General features: G+C 57.5%; 13 protein-coding genes across 13 annotated transcripts; 5 read left to right on the forward strand and 8 right to left on the reverse strand.

Annotated features, from left to right (window-relative positions):
* The first annotated feature begins 210 nt into the window (after positions 1 to 210).
* M421DRAFT_293552 (N-acyl-phosphatidylethanolamine-hydrolyzing phospholipase D) lies at positions 211 to 1,819 on the forward strand. The gene is made up of 2 exons (XM_033589044.1): positions 211 to 721; positions 771 to 1,819. Exons 1-2 carry the CDS (start codon positions 358 to 360, stop codon positions 1,553 to 1,555), a joined length of 1,149 nt encoding a protein of 382 aa, XP_033452748.1. The 5' UTR covers positions 211 to 357; the 3' UTR covers positions 1,556 to 1,819.
* M421DRAFT_293665 (uncharacterized protein) lies at positions 1,595 to 2,110 on the reverse strand. The gene has a single exon (XM_033589046.1). The coding sequence runs from the start codon at positions 1,982 to 1,984 to the stop codon at positions 1,634 to 1,636; it is 351 nt and encodes a 116-aa protein (XP_033452749.1). The 5' UTR covers positions 1,985 to 2,110; the 3' UTR covers positions 1,595 to 1,633.
* M421DRAFT_55076 (TPR-like protein) lies at positions 2,083 to 4,052 on the reverse strand (the record flags this gene model as incomplete). Its single annotated transcript, XM_033595276.1, has 2 exons — positions 2,083 to 3,837; positions 3,885 to 4,052. The coding sequence occupies 2 exons, from the start codon at positions 4,050 to 4,052 to the stop codon at positions 2,083 to 2,085; spliced, it is 1,923 nt and encodes a 640-aa protein (XP_033452750.1).
* A 258-nt stretch (positions 4,053 to 4,310) lies between these two features.
* On the reverse strand, positions 4,311 to 6,018 carry M421DRAFT_417222 (RNA-binding domain-containing protein). Its single transcript, XM_033591369.1, has 3 exons — positions 5,766 to 6,018; positions 5,213 to 5,719; positions 4,311 to 5,160 (listed from the first exon to the last, which is right to left on the reverse strand). Coding segments are annotated over exons 1-3 (966 nt in total). The 5' UTR covers positions 5,768 to 6,018; the 3' UTR covers positions 4,311 to 4,703.
* Positions 5,739 to 9,731, forward strand: M421DRAFT_417223 (AMP deaminase). The gene is made up of 2 exons (XM_033591370.1): positions 5,739 to 6,235; positions 6,295 to 9,731. The coding sequence occupies exons 1-2, from the start codon at positions 6,211 to 6,213 to the stop codon at positions 9,576 to 9,578; spliced, it is 3,309 nt and encodes a 1,102-aa protein (XP_033452752.1). The 5' UTR covers positions 5,739 to 6,210; the 3' UTR covers positions 9,579 to 9,731.
* A 199-nt stretch (positions 9,732 to 9,930) lies between these two features.
* Positions 9,931 to 11,354, forward strand: M421DRAFT_417224 (alpha/beta-hydrolase). The gene has a single exon (XM_033591371.1). The coding sequence runs from the start codon at positions 10,018 to 10,020 to the stop codon at positions 11,020 to 11,022; it is 1,005 nt and encodes a 334-aa protein (XP_033452753.1). The 5' UTR covers positions 9,931 to 10,017; the 3' UTR covers positions 11,023 to 11,354.
* Positions 11,099 to 12,834, reverse strand: M421DRAFT_417225 (nuclear transcription factor Y subunit B-10). Its single transcript, XM_033591372.1, has 5 exons — positions 12,640 to 12,834; positions 12,257 to 12,541; positions 11,851 to 11,961; positions 11,673 to 11,800; positions 11,099 to 11,580 (listed from the first exon to the last, which is right to left on the reverse strand). Exons 2-5 carry the CDS (start codon positions 12,411 to 12,413, stop codon positions 11,398 to 11,400), a joined length of 579 nt encoding a protein of 192 aa, XP_033452754.1. The 5' UTR covers positions 12,414 to 12,541; positions 12,640 to 12,834; the 3' UTR covers positions 11,099 to 11,397.
* Positions 12,835 to 14,188: 1,354 nt separating this feature from the next.
* On the reverse strand, positions 14,189 to 15,666 carry M421DRAFT_417228 (DHHC zinc finger membrane protein). Its single transcript, XM_033591373.1, has 2 exons — positions 15,308 to 15,666; positions 14,189 to 15,231 (listed from the first exon to the last, which is right to left on the reverse strand). The coding sequence occupies exons 1-2, from the start codon at positions 15,649 to 15,651 to the stop codon at positions 14,235 to 14,237; spliced, it is 1,341 nt and encodes a 446-aa protein (XP_033452755.1). The 5' UTR covers positions 15,652 to 15,666; the 3' UTR covers positions 14,189 to 14,234.
* Positions 15,667 to 15,830: 164 nt separating this feature from the next.
* M421DRAFT_54188 (glycosyltransferase family 22 protein) lies at positions 15,831 to 17,628 on the forward strand (the record flags this gene model as incomplete). Its single annotated transcript, XM_033595194.1, has 3 exons — positions 15,831 to 16,122; positions 16,173 to 16,346; positions 16,394 to 17,628. The coding sequence occupies 3 exons, from the start codon at positions 15,831 to 15,833 to the stop codon at positions 17,626 to 17,628; spliced, it is 1,701 nt and encodes a 566-aa protein (XP_033452756.1).
* A 217-nt stretch (positions 17,629 to 17,845) lies between these two features.
* On the reverse strand, positions 17,846 to 18,579 carry M421DRAFT_2130 (density-regulated protein DRP1; the record flags this gene model as incomplete). The annotated part of the gene is made up of 4 exons (XM_033588241.1): positions 17,846 to 18,282; positions 18,330 to 18,417; positions 18,472 to 18,491; positions 18,540 to 18,579. The coding sequence occupies 4 exons, from the start codon at positions 18,577 to 18,579 to the stop codon at positions 17,846 to 17,848; spliced, it is 585 nt and encodes a 194-aa protein (XP_033452757.1).
* Positions 18,580 to 18,732: 153 nt separating this feature from the next.
* M421DRAFT_417231 (Prefoldin beta-like protein) lies at positions 18,733 to 19,857 on the reverse strand. The gene is made up of 4 exons (XM_033591374.1): positions 19,592 to 19,857; positions 19,452 to 19,542; positions 19,170 to 19,362; positions 18,733 to 19,100 (listed from the first exon to the last, which is right to left on the reverse strand). Exons 1-4 carry the CDS (start codon positions 19,623 to 19,625, stop codon positions 19,059 to 19,061), a joined length of 360 nt encoding a protein of 119 aa, XP_033452758.1. The 5' UTR covers positions 19,626 to 19,857; the 3' UTR covers positions 18,733 to 19,058.
* Positions 19,858 to 19,982: 125 nt separating this feature from the next.
* Positions 19,983 to 23,749, reverse strand: M421DRAFT_54234 (uncharacterized protein; the record flags this gene model as incomplete). The annotated part of the gene is made up of 5 exons (XM_033595204.1): positions 19,983 to 20,092; positions 20,190 to 20,382; positions 20,673 to 20,677; positions 22,435 to 23,568; positions 23,647 to 23,749. 5 exons carry the CDS (start codon positions 23,747 to 23,749, stop codon positions 19,983 to 19,985), a joined length of 1,545 nt encoding a protein of 514 aa, XP_033452759.1.
* A 137-nt stretch (positions 23,750 to 23,886) lies between these two features.
* M421DRAFT_417233 (LSM-domain-containing protein) lies at positions 23,887 to 24,660 on the forward strand. The gene is made up of 3 exons (XM_033591375.1): positions 23,887 to 24,000; positions 24,050 to 24,121; positions 24,172 to 24,660. The coding sequence occupies exons 1-3, from the start codon at positions 23,971 to 23,973 to the stop codon at positions 24,322 to 24,324; spliced, it is 255 nt and encodes an 84-aa protein (XP_033452760.1). The 5' UTR covers positions 23,887 to 23,970; the 3' UTR covers positions 24,325 to 24,660.
* The last annotated feature ends 145 nt before the right edge of the window (positions 24,661 to 24,805 follow it).

The following is a 24,805-nucleotide window of genomic DNA, read 5'->3' on the forward strand; positions in this document are numbered from 1 at the left end:
GAGGAATGTGGGAAAAGTGACAGGTTGACAACGGAAATCAGAGAGATCAGAGCCTCGGGCATGACGTAATAGGAGCAAGCCACGACAGCTGCCAAGTGAGCTTCTTACTGCGAACATCCAACCGAGGATCTTTGCCTATCGACAAAGTCACGAAAGCCAGACACCCAAGACTCAAGTCTGTGTAACCCGACGCTCACGGGCCGGCGGCCAGACTCAACGTCCGCGGCGCCCTCGCTGACCCGCTATCCCCGACCTCACCATCCATACCATCATCACCAGCAGCCTTAAAATGCCCGCTCGAACCGCGTTCGCAGAAGCCCGTCATTTTTTAGGCGTTGGGTTCAAGCGCAAGTCACCATGCCCCCGAAGACCGTCGTGAGCGCACTGCCACCGCTGCAGCCCGAGAGCTTCACCACCGCACACCACATCGGCAGCCCGCCAACAGGGTTCAAGAATCCATGGCCGTCGTACAACAGCTCTGGCTTTATAGGCGCCGTACGCACGCGCTTCAGCGCGCCGAAGAATTTTGTGCCTGTCCCGGTCGATCGCGTTGGTCTTGTGAAAGTGCGCAAGCCGGACTTTGGCGCGCAGCAGGATGGATTGAAGGCAACTTGGATCGGACATGCTAGCTTTCTGGTGGAGACGAGCAGGCAAGAGGGAGCTGAGAGGGGAGCGCGTATACTGATCGACCCTGTGTGGAGCAACAGAGTAGGGCCGTATGGTAAGCCAGACAGACGGGCAGTCGAGGAGCTCTATTGACCTAGGCGTAGGTATGGTTGGTCCTGTACGCTTCACGCCACCGCCCTGCTTAATCAACGACCTCCCTGACATCGACGCCGTCGTCATCAGCCACGATCACTACGACCACCTAGACTCGGCCACGCTCAAGCAGCTCAATGCCAAACAAAACGGCGAACTGCGCTTCTTCTGCGGCCTGGGTGTCAAGGCCGTGCTGACTGGCCTTGGAGTCGGCATCAACGCCGACCAGGTGACCGAGCTGGACTGGTGGAACGGCGTCACACTACAGACCGAGACAGCAGGCTCCGTAGACCTGATCTGCACACCAGCCCAACACCGCTCGGGCCGAACGCCGTGGTCCTTTGACGGCACGCTGTGGTGCTCATGGATCGTCCAAGAGCCGTGCGAAACCGGGAAGAAGCTCTTTTTCGCCGGCGACACGGGGTACTGTCACGTCACATCCGACGAGCACTTCTCGCACCGCGACGCGCCGCACCCGCCGTGTCCGGCGTTCAAGCAAGTCGGCGCGCTCTACGGACCATTCGATCTCGCGCTCTTGCCGATTGGGTGCTTCAAGCCGCGCTCCGTGCTGTCGGGGCAGCATTCCAGCCCCGAGGACGCGCTGGCGATACACAAGGATGTGAAGAGTAAGAAGAGCATAGGCATGCACTACGGCACGTTGCGGGGCGCGTACTCGGCTGCGTACGAGCCGGTGCTGGAGCCTGCGGAGCGGTGGAGGAAGGGCGCCGAGGCTGAGGGATACGCATGGGGTGAGCAGGTGGGCGTGTGCGATGTGGGCGAGACGGTGGTGGTGTGAAGCTCGCGCTTGTGGTCATGATAGGGTTCTCATTTCTCGTTATATGCACGCGTTCCCCGTGCCTGTCTATTTATTCTGTCATGCGTGGCCCGCCAGGCAGTTTCCACACTCGCCCCCGTCCCCGATCCACTGTGCGCGTGCCAAAGCAACAGCTGTCACCCACGTCCTCGTCGCCCCAGTCAGCGCGGACGCGGACCCTCCTTTGCAGCAGCCAGGCGTCGTACTCCTGCGGTCTCTTCTCCGCGTCCCCGTGCTGCAGCGGGGACGCGCGCGTGACGGCGTAGCCGAGTGCTTCTGCGGCTCGCAACCGGGCCTCGACCTGCGCGGCCGCGTAGTGGTCGGGGTTCTCTGGTGGTGAGACGGGTGTGTGATTGTCTTCCTGTTGGGCAGGCTTAAGCTCCTCAACCCATGCCTCCGTCTCCCCACCATGCTCCTGCTTGTCTCTCTCCTGCTGCTTGTCCCGCTGCACTCTCTCCTGCTGCTTGTCCCGCTGCACTCTCTCCTCCTGCTCGTCCCGCTGCGCTCGCTCAAAACTCAAACTCGCCGCGAAAACGCTCGACATCCATGCCCGGCCCGACAACATCCGCCAGATCCCTGCGGCCCATCTGCCCAAACACCCTCCGCAGCGTGTCGTACAGGTTCGTGCTCTGGTTCTGATGGATCATGTTGTCAAGCTGGCTCTCACTGACGCCGTCGCCGACGACCTCGCGGGCCTTCTCCTTGCCCTCGGCCTCGACGACCTTGTGCATGGCCAGCGCGCCGAGCAGGTGCTGCGCGGCCTCGCTGAAGCAGCCAATGTTGATGCAGCTGACGCCCAGGTTGTAGCGGGCGCGGACAAAGTTGGGCCGCAGCGCGAGCGCGCGCGAGTACGCGTCGATGGCTTCCTCGCTGCGGCCAGAGTTGGCCAGCGTCGCGCCCAGCCGGTTCCACAGCAGGTGCACCTGCGAGGAGCTGTTGGAGACGCCGGACTCGGTCGAGTTCAGCGCTGCGCCGAAGCAGTCGACGGCCTTGTCGTACTCCTCGACGCCGTAGAAGAGCACGCCCAGCCCGACCTGCACGTCCGGGTCCATCTGCTCGCCGCTCGGGGAGAGCTGGGCGGCAGCGATGTACAGGTTTGTGACTTTTTCGTGCAGGGCTTGGCGGTCGGTGAAGCCCATGTCTGCGTCTGAAGAGAGGGGTTCTGTGACGAGCGAGGGGTACTTTGTGGCGAGCCAGCGCTCGAGGGTGCGGTAGGCGGTGCTCTCGTAGCCTTCGTTGGTGTAGCTGACGGCCAGGCCCATCAGAGCCTCGAGGTTGTTTGGGTCCTGCTTGAGGGCGTGCTCGAGGGCGCGGATGGCGGGTGTTTCCTTTTCGTTCTGGGCCTGCGACTCGCCGAGCTTGACCCAGGCGGCGATGTGGTTGGGGTCTTTCTGGACGGCGGCTTCGAAGGCCAGCGCGGCAAGGGACAGGTTGCCGCCTTCCTCCATGATCTTGACGCCCTCCTCGAAGGGGTTGGTGACGCTCTTGAACAGGTTCTCCTGCTCGAACAGGTAGTCGCCCATGGCTGGGTCGCGGGCGCTGAGCGTGTTGAGCCCGTCGAAGCCCTCCCACTGGTCGAGATCGCCCATGTGCATGCCGTCGCTGAAGGAGGCTTCGTTGGCGAGGTGTCTAGCGCGCTCTGTCTCAGCTTGGATTCCCTTCCAGACAGACTCGAAGTCGACGTCCTCCAGTCCGCTGTCTAGTACTGACCTGTCCATTTCGTTCAGCTCGGCCTCGATGCTCTTGTTAGCCTCTGCGTCCAGCGCATCGAGGTTCTGGTCCGTCTCCTCGAGCTGCTTGAACTGCGCCTCCCAGTCCTGGTCGTCGAGCTCCACCATGCGCTCCTTGCCCTTGGCCGAGGCCTGGGCCGGCTGCTGGAACGTCTGCGGCGCGTACGAGGGCATCATGCCCATGCCGCCCATGCCCATGCCCATGCCCATGCCCATGCCGCCCATGCCGAAGTTCTGCATGGGCCGCTGGTAGCCCATCTGCGCGGCGTCTGCGGGGCTTGCGTTGCGCTCGGTCGGATTCATCTGCTGGAACTTGGCGAACTCGGCGGGGTTGAAGCCGGCCGGGCGCTGCTCCTGCATCGACGGCCCCATCTGCGGCGCCTGCATGCCCGGGTCGAACTCGGCCGCCCACGCCGGCGACGCGCTGTGCTGGGCGCGCTCCAGCTCGCGGCGCATCTGCTCCATGGCGAACGGCGATGCCGGCCCGGGGCCCTGGGGAAGCTGTGGGTTCTGCTGCATGAACTCGTTCATCATCTGGCATCGTCAGCCGGCGCTCTTCGCGTGTCGAGTGGCCAACGCACCCCGTCCTGTGCGCCCATCTGCTGGCTGCGCATGCCCTCCTGCATGCCGCCCGGCCCGCGCCCGACCACGCGGTCTCGCTGCAGCGACTTGTCATCCTGGACGTGCTTGGTGAACTGGCTGAGGGGGTTGGCGCCCGTCGAGCACTCTGCGCCGCCGAGGAAGGACATGGTGGAAGATGTGTAGTGTACGGGACGCCGGGTTGGATGCGAAGGGGAACAGTGTGTGATGCCGGCGCCGAGGTGCAATCAATCGATCACCAACGCGTGCATGGGGTAGTGGTGGGGCGCTGGAGGCCGAGCGACCTCGGCATTAGCCACCCGCTTGTGGCAACCAGATGCCGTCGACGTGTGGGCCTGCGAGTCGAGAATCGAGACACAGCAGACTCGTCACCAGCTGTGCCAGCGAGAATCGAGATACACCGAGCGAGAGTCGAGAGACATTGGGCGAGAATCGAGAGACATTGGGCGAGAATCGAGAGACATTGGGCGAGAATCGAGATACACCGAGCGAGAGTCGAGATACACCGAGCGGGAATCGAGAGACATTGGGCGAGAATCGAGAGACATTGAGCGAGAATCGAGATACACCGAGCAAAGTCGTCACCAGCGAGCAAACGTGTATGGTTTTCCAGGCTCGTTATTGGTATACAACACCCTCCGTCGTCATGTCATGTACAGCAGGATATACGTGGAAAACGCCAGACACTCGTCTACTATGGTACATGCACGCCAGCTATTAACACAATATGGAATGACAAGATAGAAGAAACCATCTCTAGACGGCCCTGCCAATGCTTTTAATCATCCTGCAACAACGCTCTACTGTCCCTCCTGGGCAGAGTCGCTCCTCGTGGCCCTGTCGGGGCGGTCCGTGCTGCTCCTGCTGAAGTCGACGCGGAGCTGGCGACCGTAGATGACCTTCTCACCGAGCGTCTCCTTGGCCTTGGTGGCGCTGGCAACGTCGATGAAGTCGGCGTGCGCGAAGCCTCGGGGCTGGCCGGTCCTGCGGTCGATGGCAACGCGGACGTCCATGACGTTGCGGATGTCGCGGAAGATGTCGTTCAGGTCCTTGTCCGACATCTCGAAGGACATGTTGCCGATGAAGAGCGTCTTCGCGGGAGGGTTGGAGACATAGCTGCCAGCAGACAGCGTCTTGGAGTTGGGCTTGGCCTTGTGGAACTGGCAGACAATGTTGCGGCCCTCAAAGACCTGCATGTCCAGGTTGTCGATGGCCGTCTTGGCATCCTCGATGTTCTTGAACTCGACGTATCCGAACCTGCTCAGTTGTCAGCATCGCCGTCGCTCACTCGAGTTGCGCTGCTGCTCACCCTCGGCTCAGTCCCCTGTTGTCCAGGACAATCCTGACGTTGTTGACCTCACCAAACCGCGAGAAGACGCGCTTGACCTGGTCGGCGGTGACTTCGTAGTACAGGTTGCCGACGTAGACGGTGTTGTTGGGCGGCGCGTCGCTCTTTTCGCGGCGCTGGAACTCCCTCTTGGGCCTGTCGGCCTGCTTTGCAACAGCCTCAAGCGCGTCAGCGCCGACAGTCTCCTCGGCGTTGGTCGGCTCGGCCTGGGCGTCCTGCTGGACCGGCGTAAGGCCGTCCTCGGTCATGGGCTCAGCAATGGTCTGGGCGAAGTCCTCGGGCGCCTCGGCGGCAACCTCCTTCTTCACGACATCGTCACTGGCAAATCTCCTCTGGAAAGCGGACACGGCCCACTTCTGTTGTGTGCGGAAAGCAGGTGTGAATGTGGAGAGGGAACGGGGCGTCGCAAGGAAAGCCTTCGCGGGCGTTGCGCTGATGGCGCGGACGGCAGAGCGGCGGAGAAGAAACCTGGCAATCAGCATTCGAGCATGTGCGATGGCATTGGCGAGCTTACATGATGGCGGAGGGATAAAAGCGGTGGAAATGTGCAGAGTACCTGGGTATCTTGACGGCGAGACGGGAGGCCAAATTTTCGACAAGTAGGGAAGCGCGCTAGTGAGGCGCGTCGTCTCACGTGTGCGAATCATGGAAGACACGACGGTCAACTGATGCCAGTGCGCTCGGGACAGCTTCTGCCGCGCCTCAAAAGCCGAGGAGGATTGCGGACCGGAGGAGGTGCATCCAACTTTAGCATGTCATGTCGTGATCGCAGAGCTCCTCTTCCTACGAGGCAGGAGACGGCACTGTTTTCCATGACTGTGGCGTGTAGAGTCCAAGCATCAGCGGCCGCCCACCATAGGTAGGTAGACGGGACGACGGGCGGCGCCGGCCCCCGCCCTACAGATCTGTTGCTATGTTTTCCGCTGCCGTCCCCGCAGAAGCCACAGCTTGGACACAAAATGTGCAGCGGTACACTGCGAGGTAGTACGTGCGATTCGCCTGGCGCCTCGCAATTCACCGTTCACCGCTGACTGTCTGTGCAGGAGCGTTCGCTGTCGACGCAGACGGCTCGCCAGCTCGGGGGCCCACGCTCAGCCATGACCAGACGCTCTCGTCGGACGAGGAAGACGAGTACAGCCCCGAGCTCTCCGACCGCGAGGCGGGCAGCAGTGACCTTGCGCACGGGTTCGCTGGCGCGAGTGGCACCGCAGATGGCACGAGCCTCGAGGGCGACGAGGGTGGAATGCTGCCGCGCGACAAGCAGCGCAAGAACGCCTTCTACGACTACACGGCCGAGAAGCAAATGGGTCTCATCGAGGCGAAGCAGTTCTACCAGCGCCACCAGTGGGAGACGCAGCACGGTGGCTCGCAGGCCGGCGACGGCCACAGCCCAGCTCTGCGCGCGAAGACGTTCCCCGCCACCATGGGCGCGGCAGACGGCCTGAGCATTCGCTCGCGCAAGAGCCAGGTGAGCCTCGCCAACCAGGGACACGCGCTCGGTCAGCAGTCGCAGTACCAGCAGCCGCAGTACCAGCAGCCGCAGCACCAGCAGTCGCAGTACCAGCAGTCGCAGCACCAGCAGTCACAGTACCAGCAGTCACAGTACCAGCAGTCACAGGACCAGCAGTCACAGGACCACCACTCACAGGACCCCCACTCACGGGGCCCCCGTTCGCAAAAGGGCAGTCAAGCCGGCGATTTCCTCGCCCCCTCAAAGCACCCGGCCCTCCCCCGCGAAGACAAGCCCCTGCTCGCAGACGAAGGCATACACGGCGCAGGCGCAGGCATAGGAGTCGGCTCAGGCGCAGGAGGCTTCGCCATGTCAGACTCCAGCGTGACGGCCGAGCTCACAGCCATCTACACCAATGTGCAGAAGGTGCTCGACATCCGCCACAAGTACATACGACTGTCGCTGCAGCACGACTTTGACAACCCCAGAGATGACCCCGGCTGGAACATCTACCCGCCCCACCCAGAGCCCGTGTGGAACGACACGTCGAAAGAACGGCGCAATGCATCGAGCAGCATGCAGAACAGCACAGTCTTCGAGCCAGCCGAGGCGCCGCCAAAACCCCCCCGCAAGATGGGCACCAACATTGGCGAGGACTTCTTCATGGAAGATCTCCTGCCGCTTCCTGGGCCGTCTGAGATGGCCTTCCGCATGGACAGCGGTGGCGTCTTCCAAGTCTACGAGAACGCCAAGTCCGCCGAGCTCGATACGCCCATTGTCTCGATACCCACGTTGCGCGAGTTCTACATCGACCTGGATGCCATCTTGGAGATCTCCTCGGACGGTCCGAGCAAGAGTTTTGCGTTCCGCAGGCTGTCGTACCTCGAGGGCAGGTTCAACCTCTACTACCTCCTCAACGAGTACCAGGAAATCGCCGACAGCAAGAAAGTGCCTCACAGAGACTTCTACAACGTGCGCAAAGTCGACACCCACGTTCACCACTCGGCATGCATGAACCAGAAGCATTTGCTGCGCTTCATCAAGTCGAAGATGAAGAAGTCGCCCGATGAAGTGGTCCTCTTCCGTGACGGAAAGCAGCTCACTCTCCGGGAGGTGTTCGAGTCCATCAACCTGACAGCGTACGATCTGAGTATCGACACGCTGGATATGCACGCCCACACAGATTCGTTCCATCGATTCGACAAGTTCAACCTGAAGTACAACCCTATTGGAGAGTCGCGTCTGCGAACCATTTTCCTAAAGACAGACAACTTTATCGAGGGTCGGTACCTCGCCGAGATCACCAAAGAAGTCATTTCCGATCTGGAGTCCAGCAAATACCAGTTTGCCGAGTGGCGCATCTCCATCTATGGTCGCGACATCAACGAATGGGACAAGCTCGCAGCGTGGGTTGTTGACAACAAGCTGTTCTCGCCCAACGTCAGATGGCTGATCCAAGTCCCCCGCCTCTTCGACGTGTACAAGGCTACTGGACTCATGCACGACTTCGAAGAGGTGGTCCGTAACCTATTCCAGCCCCTGTTCGAGGTTACCAAAGATCCGTCCAGCCACCCGAAGCTCCACATCTTCCTGCAAAGGGTCATCGGTTTCGACAGTGTTGACGATGAAAGCAAGGTCGAGCGCCGAGTTTACAGGAAGTTTCCGAGCCCCAAAGAGTGGAATACAAAGCAGAACCCGCCCTACAGCTACTGGATGTACTACCTGTTCTCCAACATTTCCTCGCTCAATGTCTGGAGGAAGCAGCGCGGCTTCAACACTTTCCTTCTGCGCCCCCACTGCGGAGAGGCAGGTGACACTGACCACTTGGCTGCTGCTGTTCTGTGTTGTCACAGTATCAGCCACGGTCTGCTCCTTCGTAAGGTGCCTCTGCTGCAGTACATCTTCTACCTTGAGCAGATTGGTGTCGCCATGTCACCGCTCAGCAACAATGCTCTCTTCCTAGCATATAAGCGCAACCCGTTCTTGAGCTACTTCCGACGTGGCCTCAACGTATCGCTGTCGACAGACGATCCCCTGCAGTTTGCCTTTACCAAAGAGCCGCTGATCGAAGAGTACTCTGTAGCCGCTCAGATCTACAAGCTGAGCGCCGTCGACATGTGTGAGCTTGCCAAGCACTCGGTCGAACAGAGCGGATTCGAGCACATTGTCAAACAGAAGTGGCTGGGTGCCAACTATCATCTTCCCGGTGTCGCAGGCAACGACATGGCTCGATCCAATGTCCCCAGCGTCCGCGAGGCTTTCCGGCACGAGACGCTCATGCAGGAGCTTGCAATGATCGACCGCTACACCCGCGCCGCCAACACGGAAGCCCGCGACCTTACAGCGTCGAACCTCCAGCCAGACCAGCCCATTCCCCAGACGCTCAGGACGCACCATGCCACGCACCCCGGCTCGCCCATGCAGTCGCTGCACCAGCAGCCGTCCGCCACCGATCCACACGAGCACGACAAGGCCTTCCCGAGACTGCCGCCATCCTCGTTCCCCGCACAGCAGGCGCGCCTGAACCCATCGGCTTCCACCACCGACATGGCCAGCATGTCCACCCAGCCCGCATCGCCCACGATCGCCAACACCGAGCGTCCGCGCCGCACGTCCAGCATGACCATCAGCCCGAGTGTGGTCGCGCTCCAGCCGCCGACAGGCCAGCAGTCTGAGCGGGACCTCGACTTGACGCGCACGAGCAGCAGCGTCAATCTCGACGGCGAACCTAGGATCTTCCCTGGTGTCGTGAGCAGGAGGCGGCGCAGTAGCTTGCGCAGTAGCAATGTTGAAGACGGCGAGGAGAGCCATGGATTGCATCGCGTGCCTACGGAGCCTGCGGTGCAGGAGCAGGACACGGATGATGAGGATTTGTAGGTTGAAATGCTCGTCGAATCTTCGACGGATGGGGGGCTGTGATTGGTGAGGAATCCGAGGTGTTGACTTTGTGATGATGGTTCTCAGTATCGACTGGTAGCTGTATGCATAGTGTTAGGCTAGAGACGAATCCACACCGACGTTGCTGTACTACAAGATTCGCACCACGGCGCTATTCAGGCCTGTCCATTGCACACGCAGTCGACACGAACTAACCCCAATCCTTCTCCATCGATACCGCGGGCTTATCCGAAGCGATCGCAATCCTGCAGCCGAAGCGATCGCATGTACAAGAAAGACCCACATCTCCAACCATCATCTTGCCCTCAACATCACCATCACCACAGCCACAACCACAACCACAACCACAACCACAACCACAACCACAACCACAACCACAACCACAACCACAACCACAACCACAACCACAACCACAACCATGTCCGCGCCCCTCGTCCTCCCACGTCCAGGCACCTCCTCCCCACCCCGGACCGCCATCCCCGGCCCCTCAGAATCCTCCTTCACAGCAACATTCGGCGCCCTTTTGCCAGCTGCGGAATACATCCAAACCGACCTGGGTCGGGCGGCGTACTACGTCTTCCCGCGCAACACCTCTCCTCAACCATCCAGTTCACAAACATCCCCTCCCACCAGCCCCGCAAAAGTCCTCCTCATCCACGGCGTGCAGACCCCCGCGCTGGGTCTCCTCCCACTAACCACCTCCCTCCGTACCCGGTTCCCAGATACTCAGTTCGCGGCGCTCGATCTCTGGGGCCACGGACTCTCCTCCACGCCTCTCTCGCCACACACCGGATCCCTATTCCACGCGGAAATCGACGCGGTGCTGACGGCGCTGGACTGGAAAACTACCCCGGTTAGTATCGTGGGCTACTCGTTCGGCGCCGTACTAGCAATGGGCTGCGTAACCGCGCTACAAGCAACAAACGCGATCGAGTCGCTCGTGCTGATCGCGCCCGCGGGACTGCTGAGGCGCGAATGGTTCACGCCCGCGCAGCTTACCTTGCTGAGCACCAACTGCTCCGCGGAGCTTGAAGCGCAGGCAGCCCAGTTCGCGATCGAGACGCTGGAAGGCGGGCCCCTGAGCGTGCCGGAGGGTTGGCGGGAGAGAGTGGAGCGTGGCGAGGTTGTCGCGCAGGCTATCAAGGCGTGGCAGATGGAGAAGCATGCGGGGCACGCGGCGAGCGTGGTGGGCGTGTTCAGGGACGGCGGGTTGTTTGATAACGATGAGTTGTTTGTCCGGGCCAGGGCGACGGGGATTCCGTCTTTGGTTGTGCTGGGTGAGAAGGATGGGCTGAGTACGGAGGAGGAGATTGCCGATTTTGGCTTTGATGTCAACGTCGTTCCGGGAGCCGGGCATGCAGTGGTGCGGGAGAATGCTGAGGAGGTTGCTGAGTATATTCGTAGGTTTTGGCAGGGGTTGTGAAGTACGAAGTAGCGGGATTTGCGATCGAGTCTGTCAGCGTTGGGAAATGCACGACGATCACTGCGAGGTGATGGACTGCGTGAGCAACTGTGGTTCTAATACAGATCCAACTAAGAAGATACCTATCCAGGCATTGGCTGTCGCAAGCCAGTTCCCAACTCGCCATACTCCGTCTCTTGAGTCCCACGGACACGTTTGTCCAGCTCAAATCCAAGATCACGCCCAAAACACACCCATCCCCGGACAATCTGAAACCATTCGTCGACTCCTCGCTCCTCTGCACTTGTCGATCGCCGCTGCTACTCCTTCCTCCTTCTTCTCCTACATTTTCCCCCACTCCTTGTAGACCCCCTTCCGGGCGCGGCACGACTCGTCCTAGTAGTCGGCGCTGCCGTTTCCGTTGTGGACGCTGTATCCGAAAGCTGTGGCGCTGTCCTCGGCCATGTCTTGGTCGCCGCTCAGAACATGTTGCTGGGCGTTTTCTCCGCTGGCCGAGTTGGCGCTGGCCCCAGGCGCGCCGAATTGGCCGGTTGGCTTGTTCTGATTTGCGAGTAGGGTCTTGTTCCACCAATCAATACCATAATTTAGAATACGTTTGCGCCAATGTGTTCACAAAGGAGAGACACAGACGAAGAGAGTGGGCAGCTTACCTCGCGGTACCGAGACAGGTAGATCTTGAGCGCCTCCGAGTAGTTCTCGAAGCCGAGCGACGTCATGGCAAAGAGAATGTCCTCGCCGTTGACCGTCTTGCGCTTCTCCTGCTGGCACTTCTCCGAGGCTGGCCACAACGTCAGCGGCGGTCGTGCAAGCGGGCACGCGGAAACTCACCCTCGCTGGTGATGAACGAGATGAACTCGCTCACGCACTCCTGCATGCACTCCTTGGCCTCCTTTGCAATCTTTGCGTTCTCGGGCAGGGCTGTTTTCATGATCCGGGCGACTGGAGCAAAGTTACGTATGTTAGCATCCGACCCGGCATTGCTTGGGCTCGTTAAGCCGTTGACGGGCGGGGGCGTCGACGACTGCGGCGAGGACGACATGGTGGCAGCTGCAGGGCGGCCGTCGGCCAGGCACAGGCAGACGGTGATTCGGACGTTTGGCGAGGCAAGCGCGCGGTCTCAGGGTGCAGCGAGGCCGACGGGAGCAGTCGCGGGGGCAATCGAGCGACGTGCAGACGGGCAGTTGTGTGCGCAAATCAAAGCAGAGGGGGGAGGAGCCCTGGGGGAGGTACGCACCGTTGGCGATTGGAAGCCATCGATCCTGTTCCTTGACCTCGAATTCGTACCCGAGTCCTTGCGCTTGTGTATCCTCAGTGTTCCTGTCCATATGATGGTCGTCGTCAGGCGACTGCGGTGGTTCCACACCGTCCTTCTTCGGCGGGGTGGACGACATGTTTATTCGGACAGCTGCAGGGGCTGGCGCCGGCGTCGAGGGTGCGTGTGCGCTGGCGGACGGCGCAGTGATTTGTTGGCGTCCACGTCACGGACGAGCAATTGCTGAGCTGTGTAACGGCGCGAGGTCTGGCCGACGATGCGGTTAGCGGCATGCACTGGATGAGACGCGGGCAGGGCGCAAGGGCGGTCGGCGTGCAGGTGCGGTCGCGGTGGTGCGTGCTTACTGCTTGGTACAGACGCGTCGGTGTGGACGGGGTGTGCGACTTGCGCGGGCAAAGCTATGTCACGGTCTTGGGGGTGCGAGGTGCCGGCAGTGGGACCGCATGCAGCCGTGGGCGGGCTAGCGGGGCGGGACGAGGCGAACTGAGGGAGGGTGCTGTGCGCGCTGGACTCGGTACTGCGAGCTGCTGGCAGTGTCGTTGTCAGTCTGCGAGCGTCGTCGTTTGGATCTTTCGTCACAACAAAGGCGCCAGCCACAGCCAGCCAATGGGCGCGCGACGCAGGACCTCGCGCGCCGTGCACGAATCGGCGACGATGGGGCACTTACCCAGATCTCGCCCTCTTTTCTGGCGGTGAGCGAATAGCAGGGCGCGATCTTGTCCACTCACGAGACGCAGCCGCAGGCGAATTTCTGGTTGGGCCGGAGCGCGTCACTGGGGTGAGTGGAGTGAGTGGTTTGCTCGGACCGTGCCGAAAGAACTGCTCGCACCACGACCGCAATAACCAAGTCACAGCATGTACATATCGATAAGACGTTGTTCCGTATTGTGGTCATTCGGAACTGGTATCTCGACAGCTTTGCGCACCTGATGGCGGTACTGCGAGTACTGAGAGCACTTTCCTCACACCCTACGAAGTAATCACGTCTGACATGCACTCATCCTTTAGTCCTATTACGATCTCCCGGCCCTTCACAACGGCTCGGTACGCAGTGACACGGCCCCTCTCTCTCTCCCGGCTCAGCTCTCGAGTCTGCTCACGGCCCGGCCAACACTGCTCACCGGCGGCCTGCATGCGTTGTCCCTGCGAACACCAGCTCTTGCCTCACTCCCACCATTCGCCAACTCTGCATCCTCACCGTTCAAGCCACCGCTGTCACGTTCACTCAACATCTCCAGCACGTCAAAGTAGCCACTCGCAGGCCCGCCCGCCATGCTGGCCCCGGTATCCTATGATATGCCTGTCCACGCCTGCGGGATCGTGGTCGTTGATCTGCAGCGTGTGCTGTCATGCAGCACGTGTGGGATGACCATTGACACGTTGGCCCTGGCTTGAAGCATCCCAGCACAGCGGCAGGGCGATGCTTGGGCTGCAGATCGGGTTTCATGTTGCGCGCATCAAAAGTGGGAGGGTGTCGTGGAGGGGGGCTTGACTGCAGTGCTGTGAGGTCATGTTATGCGCTGTTTCTTGTTTGCGAATAATGAGTCAGCTTCGATGCTGTTCTTGGAGTAAGTTAAATGCATATGACAATGATATCATGTTACGATATTGAGAGGATGTGTGATTGTGTTGAGTTACCAGTACGTCATACTTATAGATTGAATGAAAGCCTCAACACGTTTGAAAATTAACAACATGCGCAATCTGCATCAACATGATTACAGTCTTTCCGGAGCTCAATGCGACTCTGAACCAGATGGTATGCATGATATTCCAAGACCGTACGAGCAGTCGTTGCAGTGTCGTGATCGCTTATCGATGTGAGAGGTCATTTCATCGTCTTCAGTCTCGTGCGCATCCACACTCTGACAAGGGTCAGCAGCAGATAATGTCCCGCAGTCAGAGATTCAAGTAGTTCGTGATTGAAGATTTTCTAAAATTAATATGTTAAGCCGGAGGCTGCAGGCGCGGCCGCCTGTCTTCTCGCCATCAGCACACTCAACGGGAGATCATCCTCCTGCTCATCATAGAACTCCGCGTCCTCATCGACCCCGAAGTCTTTCAGTCTCTCACCCTCAGAATTCCGCCATCCCTCCTCCCCTTCATCGCCCTCACCGTATTTCCTCTCATCATCTTCGGCCTCCTCACTCACATCGTCCCCGTGATCGTACTCATACTCGTCTCGTCTCTCATCTCTCAGCGCCTCCATACGCTCAACGAATGGCTTGCGCCTGCGAACCGCATCTTCCGCCTGCCTTGCCCGGAAAGCCGCGAGCGTGTCCTCCTTACTGAGCTCCGCATCCCGGTACGTAAACGCAGGCCCATCCTCCTTGACCCGGCGGCGGTAACTCCGATCTGGATCCGGGGGCGGCCATGTTGTGTCCTTATCTTCGAAGCCGTTTGTCTCGAAGCTCAATCCCGTCTTCAACGACGGCGTAGCCGCGAAGGGATTGAACCACGAGAGCGGGTTAGCTGTGCCCATGCCCTGGGCAATATTGGCGAAGATGCCGATGTCGTAGGGGAACTCCTGGTGCTTCATTCGCACTTTGGAGCCATCTGGCGTGGAAAGGTAGCCGCCGAAGTGGCGGGCGCGCCGGAGGAGGGTCTTGTGGCGCTCGATTTCCCAACCTTCGATCGTGGTGGTGTTGACGGCAAGACACCAGATGTTACGCAGCATCAGGATGCCAAGTACAAAGAGGGTGATACTGTTTACGATGAGTGTGGTGAAGAGATGCGCTAGCTGGATGAGTGATGGGCCTAGGTAGGATGGCAGATCGCGGTTGCTCCAAAGGTGAGCGAGTCGTGCGATGAGGAACGACTCGAAGATGCTGAGACCAATTGTGGCGTAAAGGAGAAAGCGGATAAAATGCGGAAAGGTGATGTGGGATACGCAGTTCGCAGTCCATGGGCAGTGGTGGTCCATCTTGGGTATGCACCTGAAGATGTCAGTACATACTCATACTTATACTTAAAGACAAAGCATCCGAGGACGAATCCGTTTTCCTAGCATACCTTTTGCACTCCTTGCAATGATGAGCCCTCGGTGGCTTCGCAGCATCACATTTCCGACACCATTTCCTACTCTTCGCCACCGCATCTCGCTCCCTCTCGCTGGCATACACATTCTTGTCCCCTAGCTCTTGCTCCACCCAATCCTTTGGTATTGTCCCGGGGTCAACGAATACACTCTTTGTATACGTGATCCATATCAAGACCAGAGTGACATTTGATGCAATGAGTTCATTCTTCGTGAGCGGGCTTGGCTCGAGGTGCATCAACAGCCATTGCGGAGGGTATCCAAGGAAGAAAATTAAACCGTACACGAAGGGTACGGCTAGCTGGGATAGCGTGGACATGTTGGTGGAAAAGACGTGTAGGGTCGAGGAAGTGGAAGGCGTGTTCATGCGCGAGGACACGTGATAGGCTCATCCCTGCCCACATGAACTCCACTCCTCCATCTCTGCGCATTAATCCATCTAAACTTCCATTTGGCATTTTGCCGGAGCTCCAGGAGCTTGTCGAATATTCAAATGCCATGGCCATCTCGACATGGCCGTTCTTGCTGCTCATTCCCGCGTTCATTGTGATCCACCTGTTCGTTTCGCCGTACACCAAAGTCGAGGAGTCGTTCAACATCCAGGCCACGCACGATATCTTGATACACGGCATACCAGGAAGCAATGCCGATCAATTCCTCACCGCCAACTATGATCACATCTCGTTTCCAGGCAGCGTGCCCAGGACATTTGCTGGCGCGTTGATATTGAGCGGATTGTCGCGCCCGCTTGTTGGCTTGTTAAACAATGCAGCACATGTGCAACTTCTAGGTAGCAACCTGCGATACCGAGACCGCGCTCAGATGCTAATGTTAGTATAGTCAGAGGAGTGCTCGGCTTGTGCAATGCTTTCTCGCTTGTTGCGTTCGGTAGGAGTGTCCAGAAAGCCTTTGGAACGACTGCCGGCATCTGGTATGCTTTGTTCCAGGCAAGCCAGTTCCATGTCATCTACTATGCGTCTAGAACACTTCCGAATATGTTTGCTTTCGTCTTTAGTGAGTTTTGAATCCGCTTGTCACTGATCATGACTGATGGTGAGCAGGCAACTTCGCGCTTCGAGCTTTGTTGAACGCACACACTGTTTCATACAGCAGGGAGGATGTCAACCGAAGACTCCGACTCTGTCTGTATCTGTTCACTATCGCTGGTATAGTCTTCCGTTCCGAGCTGGCAATCTTGGTCGGTACCATCACGCTCTACCTCCTCGTCACCCAGCGTGTCTCCATGATAAAGGTCATCATCCCCGCTGGAGTAGGAGGACTCATGATCGGACTGCTATGCACAGTCCCCATCGACTCCTTCCTCTGGCAGTCTTTCCCACTCTGGCCGGAGTGGATAGCCTTCTACTACAACACCATCCAAGGCCACTCCGCTGACTGGGGCGTCTCACCATGGCACTTCTACTTCTTCAATGCCCTGCCCCGTCTTCTCCTCAACCCAGCAACATACCTGCTCTGCATCCCCGTCGCTGTCCTGAACGCCGCCACTCGCAGTCGAAGTTTGTCCCTCCTCATTCCCCTCCTCTCCTTCGTCGCGCTCTACAGCTTCCTCCCGCACAAAGAATGGCGCTTCATCATCTACGTGATCCCCGGTCTAACCGGAGTCGCCTCAGCCGGCGCATCGTGGCTGTGGACCCGACGCTCGAAATCCGCCATCTACGCGCTGCTCTCGCTCAGCCTATTGCTCTCAGTCCTCGCCTCTTTCGCCGCGTCGACCACCCTGCTCGCGCTCTCCAGCCTCAACTATCCCGGCGGTGCGGCCCTCGACGCGCTGCATAGCATTCCCACGCACCAAAACCACGTGCATGTCTACGCCGATAACCTTGCGTGCCAGACGGGCGTCACGCGGTTTCTGGAGCAGCACAGCGCACCGCAGACGATTCTTGATGTGCTCGAAGCAGATGAAGCTCTGCAGGCGAGGGTATGGACGTATGACAAGACTGAGGACCCGACGATGCTGCTGGATCCATTGTTCTGGACTAAGTTTGACTATGTGCTTGCTGAGAGGCCAGAGAAGATCATAGGAAGCTGGGACGTGGTGCATGTTGTGTACGGCTTCGGTGGTGTGAGGGTGCTGAAACCGGGACAGGAGAGTGGTGTCGTTCTTGAAGAGGTTGGTGGTGCCGAAAGTATGCAAGCTGGAGGACATTGGACAGATAGGGTTGCTGGGGCGTGGAAGGCGCTTGAGGGAGTGCTGAGGGAGAAGTTGCTGAGAGGGCATTGGGTGGAAGTCAAAATGGAGCCGAGAATCAGGATCCTGCACAACCTGATGAAGTAGATAAAGTGCTCATGCGATGACTGCATCGTTATGCAATTCGAACCAAGACGCCACAGATGGGCGTGAGTGTCTCCCAAAGCTTCAGATAAGCATACACTTGTTGCATGTCAACCCTCTGCGCCAGTCACCGTCACATCTTCCCATCCTCACCTCTACACCACAACCCAGTCATCATCAACGCCTATCGCTCAAATGCTTCTCCACGCGCTCAGCTCCTCTACTGTGCAGGCACATTTGCCGCGGCCTTCTCGCCTTTGCTCTTCTTCTTATCCTCGACCAACTCAATATTATCCTCAGGGACATCCTTATACTTTTCGAGAATAAACTCCTCAATATCCTCGCTCAGATCACCCTGGACCGTAATCTCCTCGCCGCCGCCGGGCAGCTTCGTCACGCTTGCGCCCGTGGCGAACTTCTTGCCAAAGTCCTTGGACACCTTCTTGATATCGAGGCCGAACGCCTCCAGGCCGGAGACGGCGGTGACGTACTTGCGCTTGGTGCGCTCGATGCGCTTGATTGTGATCTTGGAGGAGGCGCGGGTCTCGGCCTCGCGTTTCTCGGCAGATGCGGCTTTGGTTGCTTTCTTCGCTGCGTCTTTTTCGGCGCGTTTCTGCGCTTCGACGGAGAGCGTGGAGAGGTTCTGCGCGAGCGCTTCTACAAGGGCGTTAGACGTGCGGACCGCCGCAGGCGAGGAGACGCACCTTGCGAATATAGCTTCTGGTGCATGTCTGGGTGCTCGCTCTCTAGCCATTCTTCACACTTCTTCGTTGTGCCACCGAACTCGCAGTACTACGCGTCGGTCAGTTGAGGAGGCGAGCGCAACAAGTGAGGTGTCGTACCTACTTCTGGTGGTAGCGTGCATACTGCTTGTTGTTAATGGACACCTCAAATGTGAGAAGACTTGTTCGTACCTCCACAGTATGTGACTTTGACTGGTAGTGTGTCTGCCATGATGTGTTTGTTGTTTAGTGTTAGAGTTCTGGTAGTAAGAGTTGGGTCGTTCAAACGCGAGCGGTGGTGGGGTGGTGGGGTAACTCACAAGTGCAGGGATCTGGATGATCGCGCCTGCACGGCACCTAGAAATGAGGAAAGGAACAGAGTCATGCTGGGAATTTGTTTAATTGTTTGTGTATCGATTTATTGAAACTGACTCCTCTCGACGCCTCGAATCCGCTTCTTCAGCACTTAATCTAGTAATCTCATGCCACAACTTTCGTCGAACGTGATATCAAATCGAACTCACTGAGCGCATTCGTGGCCGTACAGCGCTGCCAAAAGCCTCAATAAGACAGACTGGTTTTGTGTTCGGTATGGCTTTATTGATGTCACCGTGATCCGCTCCTTCCCGAGAGCCGCCGCCACAGTGTGCTATTTCGACATCGAGCGTTTGATGAGCGTTCAACAAACGTCGAGTCTCCAGGATCAGCAGCCTACTGTCCAGGCTGCTGAACGACCTGGACATTGTTCTTCTTCTGTCACGGAATCAGTGCCTCCTTCAACGAACCACAACCAAATCTTCAACTGGGATCATGTGAACGTACCTTCCACTTCTCCATCTCGTCCTGCCTCGTCTTGTACTGCTTGACGAGCTCCTCCAGCGTCTTCTTCAGCCCATCCTGATTCGTCTGCAGAATGGGCACAATGTCAGCGACTGTGCGTTCAGCGAGCACGCCGTTGATCATGCGGAAACATTTGCGGTCGCCGGGTAGCGGCTCTAATGTCTCGAGGACGAGCCTGACACAGTCAGCACCAGCAGTCATGACCAGATATTTGCACAAGATTGGAATTAGTTGCAAAGGTTTGGTTAGGGAGGTCGGGCGTACTTGTGTTCTTCTGTCTCTTGCTCGATATCGCCGATTTTGGAGGCGATGTTTTGCAGCGTCGTCTTGTAGTTTTGGTATGTTGTCTGCAGTTCTGCGGACTGTCAGAATGAATTCACTCGGCTGGGAAATGTTCCTCATACGTTGCTGCTTGTCCAGCTGCACTTTTGATGCCATCTTGGATTTGGTGATGTGAAGGTACAAGGCACGCGCCTGGTTGCGGGGAGAGCTCGGAGGTGAAGTTTTGCAACTTCAGATGGCGATGCAGCAAAGTCAGGCGTGAGGAGGGAGGGTGGCAGTCGCGAAAAGTTTCAATAGGCTGTATAACTACTACACCTTCAATCTCATCTTATATTGCGTCTCGTAGTCGCTGCTCTCTTCAAGCTGTAGCGCTTGGGCCAAGTTGGAGTTGAGTTCACGAAATGTGATGATGCCGATTGGACCCTTCTTTGGCATCCTTCGAGATCGAACTTCACGCCACTACCACTCCGCGTTCTACGAACCCAGCGCTGTCTACCACGTCCCTCGCAGCGCCTACGAGTTTAAAAACACTACGCGCCCACAATGCATCCTCATCTGCACACCGAGGAAGTCCAGAAGAGTACGTCTCACACCATCCATCACCTCACGCCCCATCGCAAGGCCTCCACACCTGCACTTAGCTCTCCCTCAGCCTCTACTCTTCAGCTCCAATGGTCCTTGCATACATCCCGTCGGCCAGCGTCCTAACCAATCATGAACAGGTTGCGCAGAAGTCGTCGCCGCGCTCGAGGAATGCCACGCCCGTGGTTTCCTGTGGAAAGTAGGAGGGAACTGCACCGACGCCAAATACCGGGTCAACATGTGCCTGCGCGGACTGCGCCTGGAGCGGACACGGCAGAATCGCGAGGAGGCGAAGGAGAAGAGGCAGCATATCAAGAAGGTTTGGGCCGAGCTGGATGCGGACAAGTACACGGAGGCGGAGAGGGCGGAGAGATTTGGAGGGGACAAGGGTGAGGGGCTATGAGGTACGGAGAAGAGCGTGTAAGATAGGGATTTGTTACGAGGGTTGCACGGCATGGAGTCTGGAGTACGTTGTACATTATGGGACTGGGGCTCAACATCTGGCGTTCTTGGGTTTTCCATCTTCTCTACTGCAGATCCAGACGTTGGGAGGCGGGATTACGAGGGTACTTTACGCTGCTTGCACAAGCGCAATCGTTCCTGGAATGCTGCTGCCCAAACCCCGACTGAAGACGAGACCAAAAAGCCGGCGAAGCCTCCCAGGCGTTCTGACTTCAAGCCCCAGGCATTAGTTGACAATGGGTGTCAGTACTGATGATCTAGAAGCCAAAGGCCGCGGTCGTTTTCGCCGAGGAGCCACTTTCGAAACACTTCGTCTTGCATCTGCCACATGTCAGCTGTTGCATTCCTGAGCTACGTCAAAATCCCACGGTAGTTGATATGCGGGGGATGGACTTGGTTGCCGTACCGTTTCGAAGTTTGTGTCCTTCTGTCGCGGGCAGAATAGGCCTACTTAGCAGGCCTACTTTGGGGTACTAATGTATGTACATTTTGCCTCCTTTTTGGCTGCGACGTCTTCGCAGAACCTGAGTCGCGCGGTTGAAAGTGGGCACGATTATGTCCTGGATCCCATGACGTCCCCAGATATTTCATTGGAGGTCAGCCTGTACTCGCCCGGATTCTGTGCGGTCCGTAAAATGCTTTCTCATGCAAGTGACAGACTTCATCGGCCTCTACTTTCGTTGCGAACAGGAGATCGACGAATGCTCTACGACCGCCTTCTCGTACTTTGAATCCTATGGCACTGGAGCAGGCCATCACGTTGTATGCATGCGACTTGGTGTAAAGCCACTGCTGAATCTTTTCGCCCCTCCAGTGATGGTCACCGGAAGGAAATCCTGTGAAGACTACGTGCCGGCCTTCTCTGTAAGCGTCGAAGATCCCCAAAGAAGCTGTAGTGCGCCGATATCGCTGCTTGATTTGAGACATATCTGGGCTAGCGTTTGCATACCAGCTCTATCTGTCGTCAAGGATGTTGCTGCGAAAGCGATCGAGCCCCGTTCCTCCTGAGTAGGGCACAATTTCGACTCTTTTATTGAACATTGGTCCTCCTGTTAACTTGACTGCACCCGTCGTCATCGCGGATGGCGATTCAAGAACGATGACGACTGCACTGGTCAGGTTAAAATTCAGATAGTCGTGCAGTATGAGAATTCGATCGCTGTTCTAATCAGTCTAAATGCGGCATTGCAGATGAGGTATCTGGCCTACACAGCCATGTTGGACTCCTCAAAAAAAGTCCTGTGATCATCCTTGAGCGCAAACCGAGGGCACCGTTCACCAGAATTGATCGACTGATATCTTCTGCGGGAACCTCGTGCCGAAATAGCCCCCCTGCATTCCAATAAGGAGGACTTTTGCGCTGAGTCTCAGAGAAGCTGTGTACCAGGCGGAATGTAGCCGGTGCAATTGGACGAAATGATCCCAACGACCGTCTAGGAACGATCTGGCTGCACCGAGACAGCATGAAGAGCTGATCATCGGCGAGAGTCCGGAAAGGGTCGATATTCCTGTAGGAAAAGGCCGCAGCTTTACAAAAGCCTTGTCTTGCCCAGTTTGCTTGGTATTTGCCCTACGTTGAAGTGAGGAAGTGGAGTCGAGGAGTGATGGCGAAGGGCTGATGAATGGAGGGCGTGTGATATCCACCAGTCCGAATAAGGCTTAGTGCGGTGCAACAGAGTGACAACCCATAAGTAATCATAGCCTCTAAAGCAATGATCAGTTTGCAGATGATACACAGAGAAGCCCTGAAGACCTCCTGCAATTTATAGAGTCTACTCCGACAGCCGAAATTTCCTGCAACACGACAGCAGGCAATGCCAGTCCAGGACCAACTTGGTATGAGCAAGTCTGGCAGTAACTGCCTGTAGACTCAGGTCGAACAATCCACATTCGCGCTACTATCAAGAATCCGAGTCCTCACTCGATCTCCCAACCAGCGGCGTTGTCCCCAGACTATCCAACCCTCTTTCTGTGATCAATCTCCCATCACCGTTCGCTGGTAGCGCAGGCAGTCCCGACTCCACCCTTATTTTCTCGTACTCCTTGCCCGTTTTCTGTAGCTGCTCCTGGAGGAACTTCTTGCGTTCCTCGATCCTGACTTTGTCATCCTTCAGCTCTTGAAGTTTGCTCAGTATCATATCCTTGCGCTGCTGCTTCGTCTTGACCTCGATCTGCAGACTTTCCAATATTTCGTTCAAATCTGGCAGGGGCGTGATCTTGGGTGGTGTCCTAGTGCCATCCTCCTCGTCCTCGATCTTCTGTCCATACCGGCCGGCGCGCGCTTGAGCGGCTGCAAACGCTGTGTTGCGCTCTTCTTCTGAGTCGTCGGATTCGGACGAGCCTTCAGCGTCGTTGATAAGCTCGACCATGTCGGCGCGCCGTTTCCGCTGCGCTTCGCGCTCTGACTTGCGACCCAGTGATATTCGACCGTCTTCGACAAAATCGTCAAAGCCTTCTGCTATGTCCTCGTCGTCGTGGATGAGACGAGTCTCGCCCCATTTGTCTTTTGGTCGTAGAGAGACCTCGTTGCGCCTCATGCGGAAGTCATCTTCTCCCTCGTCGTCAGATGCCCAGGGTCGCTCGCACTCATCTTCGTAGGCTTTCTCTTCCTGCGCAAGGCGTTTCCGTCGCGCTTTCTTCTCTTCAATCTCGGCGGCGGTAGGGATCGCAGACGATGTCTCGACAGGTAAGGTTGCAACTGTGCCAAACTTGGAGGCAATATCCAGCGCCCGTGACTCGTCTTCTTCCTCGACTGAAGGCTTCAAATCCTTGGGTGTCGTTGGTGTGGAGCTCCGCAGTTCTGCAATATAGTCCTTGCTGTACGACGGTCTCCCCTCGTCCTCAGAAGCAGCGGCGCCTTGGACTAGTGGTGATCTCGCGCGCAGCTGCGCACTCTTCTCTAGCGCTATGCGACTCAAGTTCGACTTCTTCGGCGTGACGACAGCATCGCTCGACTCGTCGCCGTCATTGGCATCTGATTCGCCGGGCCCGAAAGATATGCGCAGTGACGAGCGCTTCTTGTTCTTTCCAAATGCTGGTCGCTTTACTACGGACACTACACCGTGAGTTAGCACGGGGCGCCTGCAGAGGTCAGAACGAGGAGCCGACAGTTTGCGACAAGGTGAGAGCTTACCAGGCTTCGGTGCTTCGTTCTGTGAGCTGTTTGCGCTGTCGCCCGAGTCGTCGTCGAAGGCGCCGATTTTGCGGGCAATGCGCCCAGAGCCTGCTCGCTTCATCGTGTGTTATTGGTCTGTGTGGGTGTAGCAACGGGTGCTGAGATAAAGTCGAGGCTTCCGTCTTCACGGGCTCCGCTAGCGTGCTTTCTGCGCCAAGAATCTCGAAAACGCCCGCTCGCAAGGCGTACTGCGGACATCTCAAGCTTCCATATCAGCTCCACGTCAGCTTGTGCCCGTCTCTCGATCTATACCGTTTCTTCGCACAGTACAAATCCGCCGCCATGCCTCAAGCACAGCCCGAGCTGAAGAAGGTGCGTCTGCTGCGGCCGAGAAGACTGTTCACGAGCTAACGTTGTATAGTACCTGGAGAAGCGCGTCCTCGTCCAGCTCAACGGTAGTCGCAAGGTCATGGGCATTCTGCGCGGTTACGATGTACGTCGGATTTTCTGTGGCTGCAACGTTTCCAGCTAATATTCGAATAGGTCTACCTGAACATTGTACTCGACGACGCATTGGAAGAGAAGGCTGGCGGAGAGAAGGTGCGCATTGGCATGGTTGTCATCCGCGGAAACGCCGTTGTCATGCTCGAAGCTCTCGACCGCATCAATGTGGACATGCCTAAGATCGGACGGTAAATGGCGACACCACAAGAGGATACACTTCGCGCGGCAATCGAGACACGACCGATGCGAAAGCAGCAACACCTGAAATGAAGATGAAAGATTGGGGTGTTGGATTTCTGGTGGTAGACGGCATGCACGGCGTTCAGGCGAAATACTTTACGGGTATGCCTCCCAGATTGAGCCTGGAGGAGGTCAAAACACGTCGAACCTGCGTTGACATATATCCCATCTCAGGGCGGCACAATGATACCATAGCATGCGATCCTATTCAATTGGCGGGACTGGGTGCCAAAAGCTCGTGTGGACAAAAGTGAGGGTAGCAGCAAGCTACTGAAATACAACATTGACACTTTTCCAGCTCGTGCTCGAACTGTCAGTCCTACTCGCTAATGTATTCCTCTCTGCTCTGCTTCGTCCAGATCTTCTCCAGTCACAGTTATGCCATTCTCAAGCCCGTTGTCCGCCTTTCATTGGCGATTACTCGGAACATTCC

The sequence above is a fragment of the Didymella exigua genome (genome assembly GCF_010094145.1).
Source record: "Didymella exigua CBS 183.55 unplaced genomic scaffold M421scaffold_4, whole genome shotgun sequence".
Lineage (NCBI taxonomy): Eukaryota > Fungi > Ascomycota > Dothideomycetes > Pleosporales > Didymellaceae > Didymella > Didymella exigua.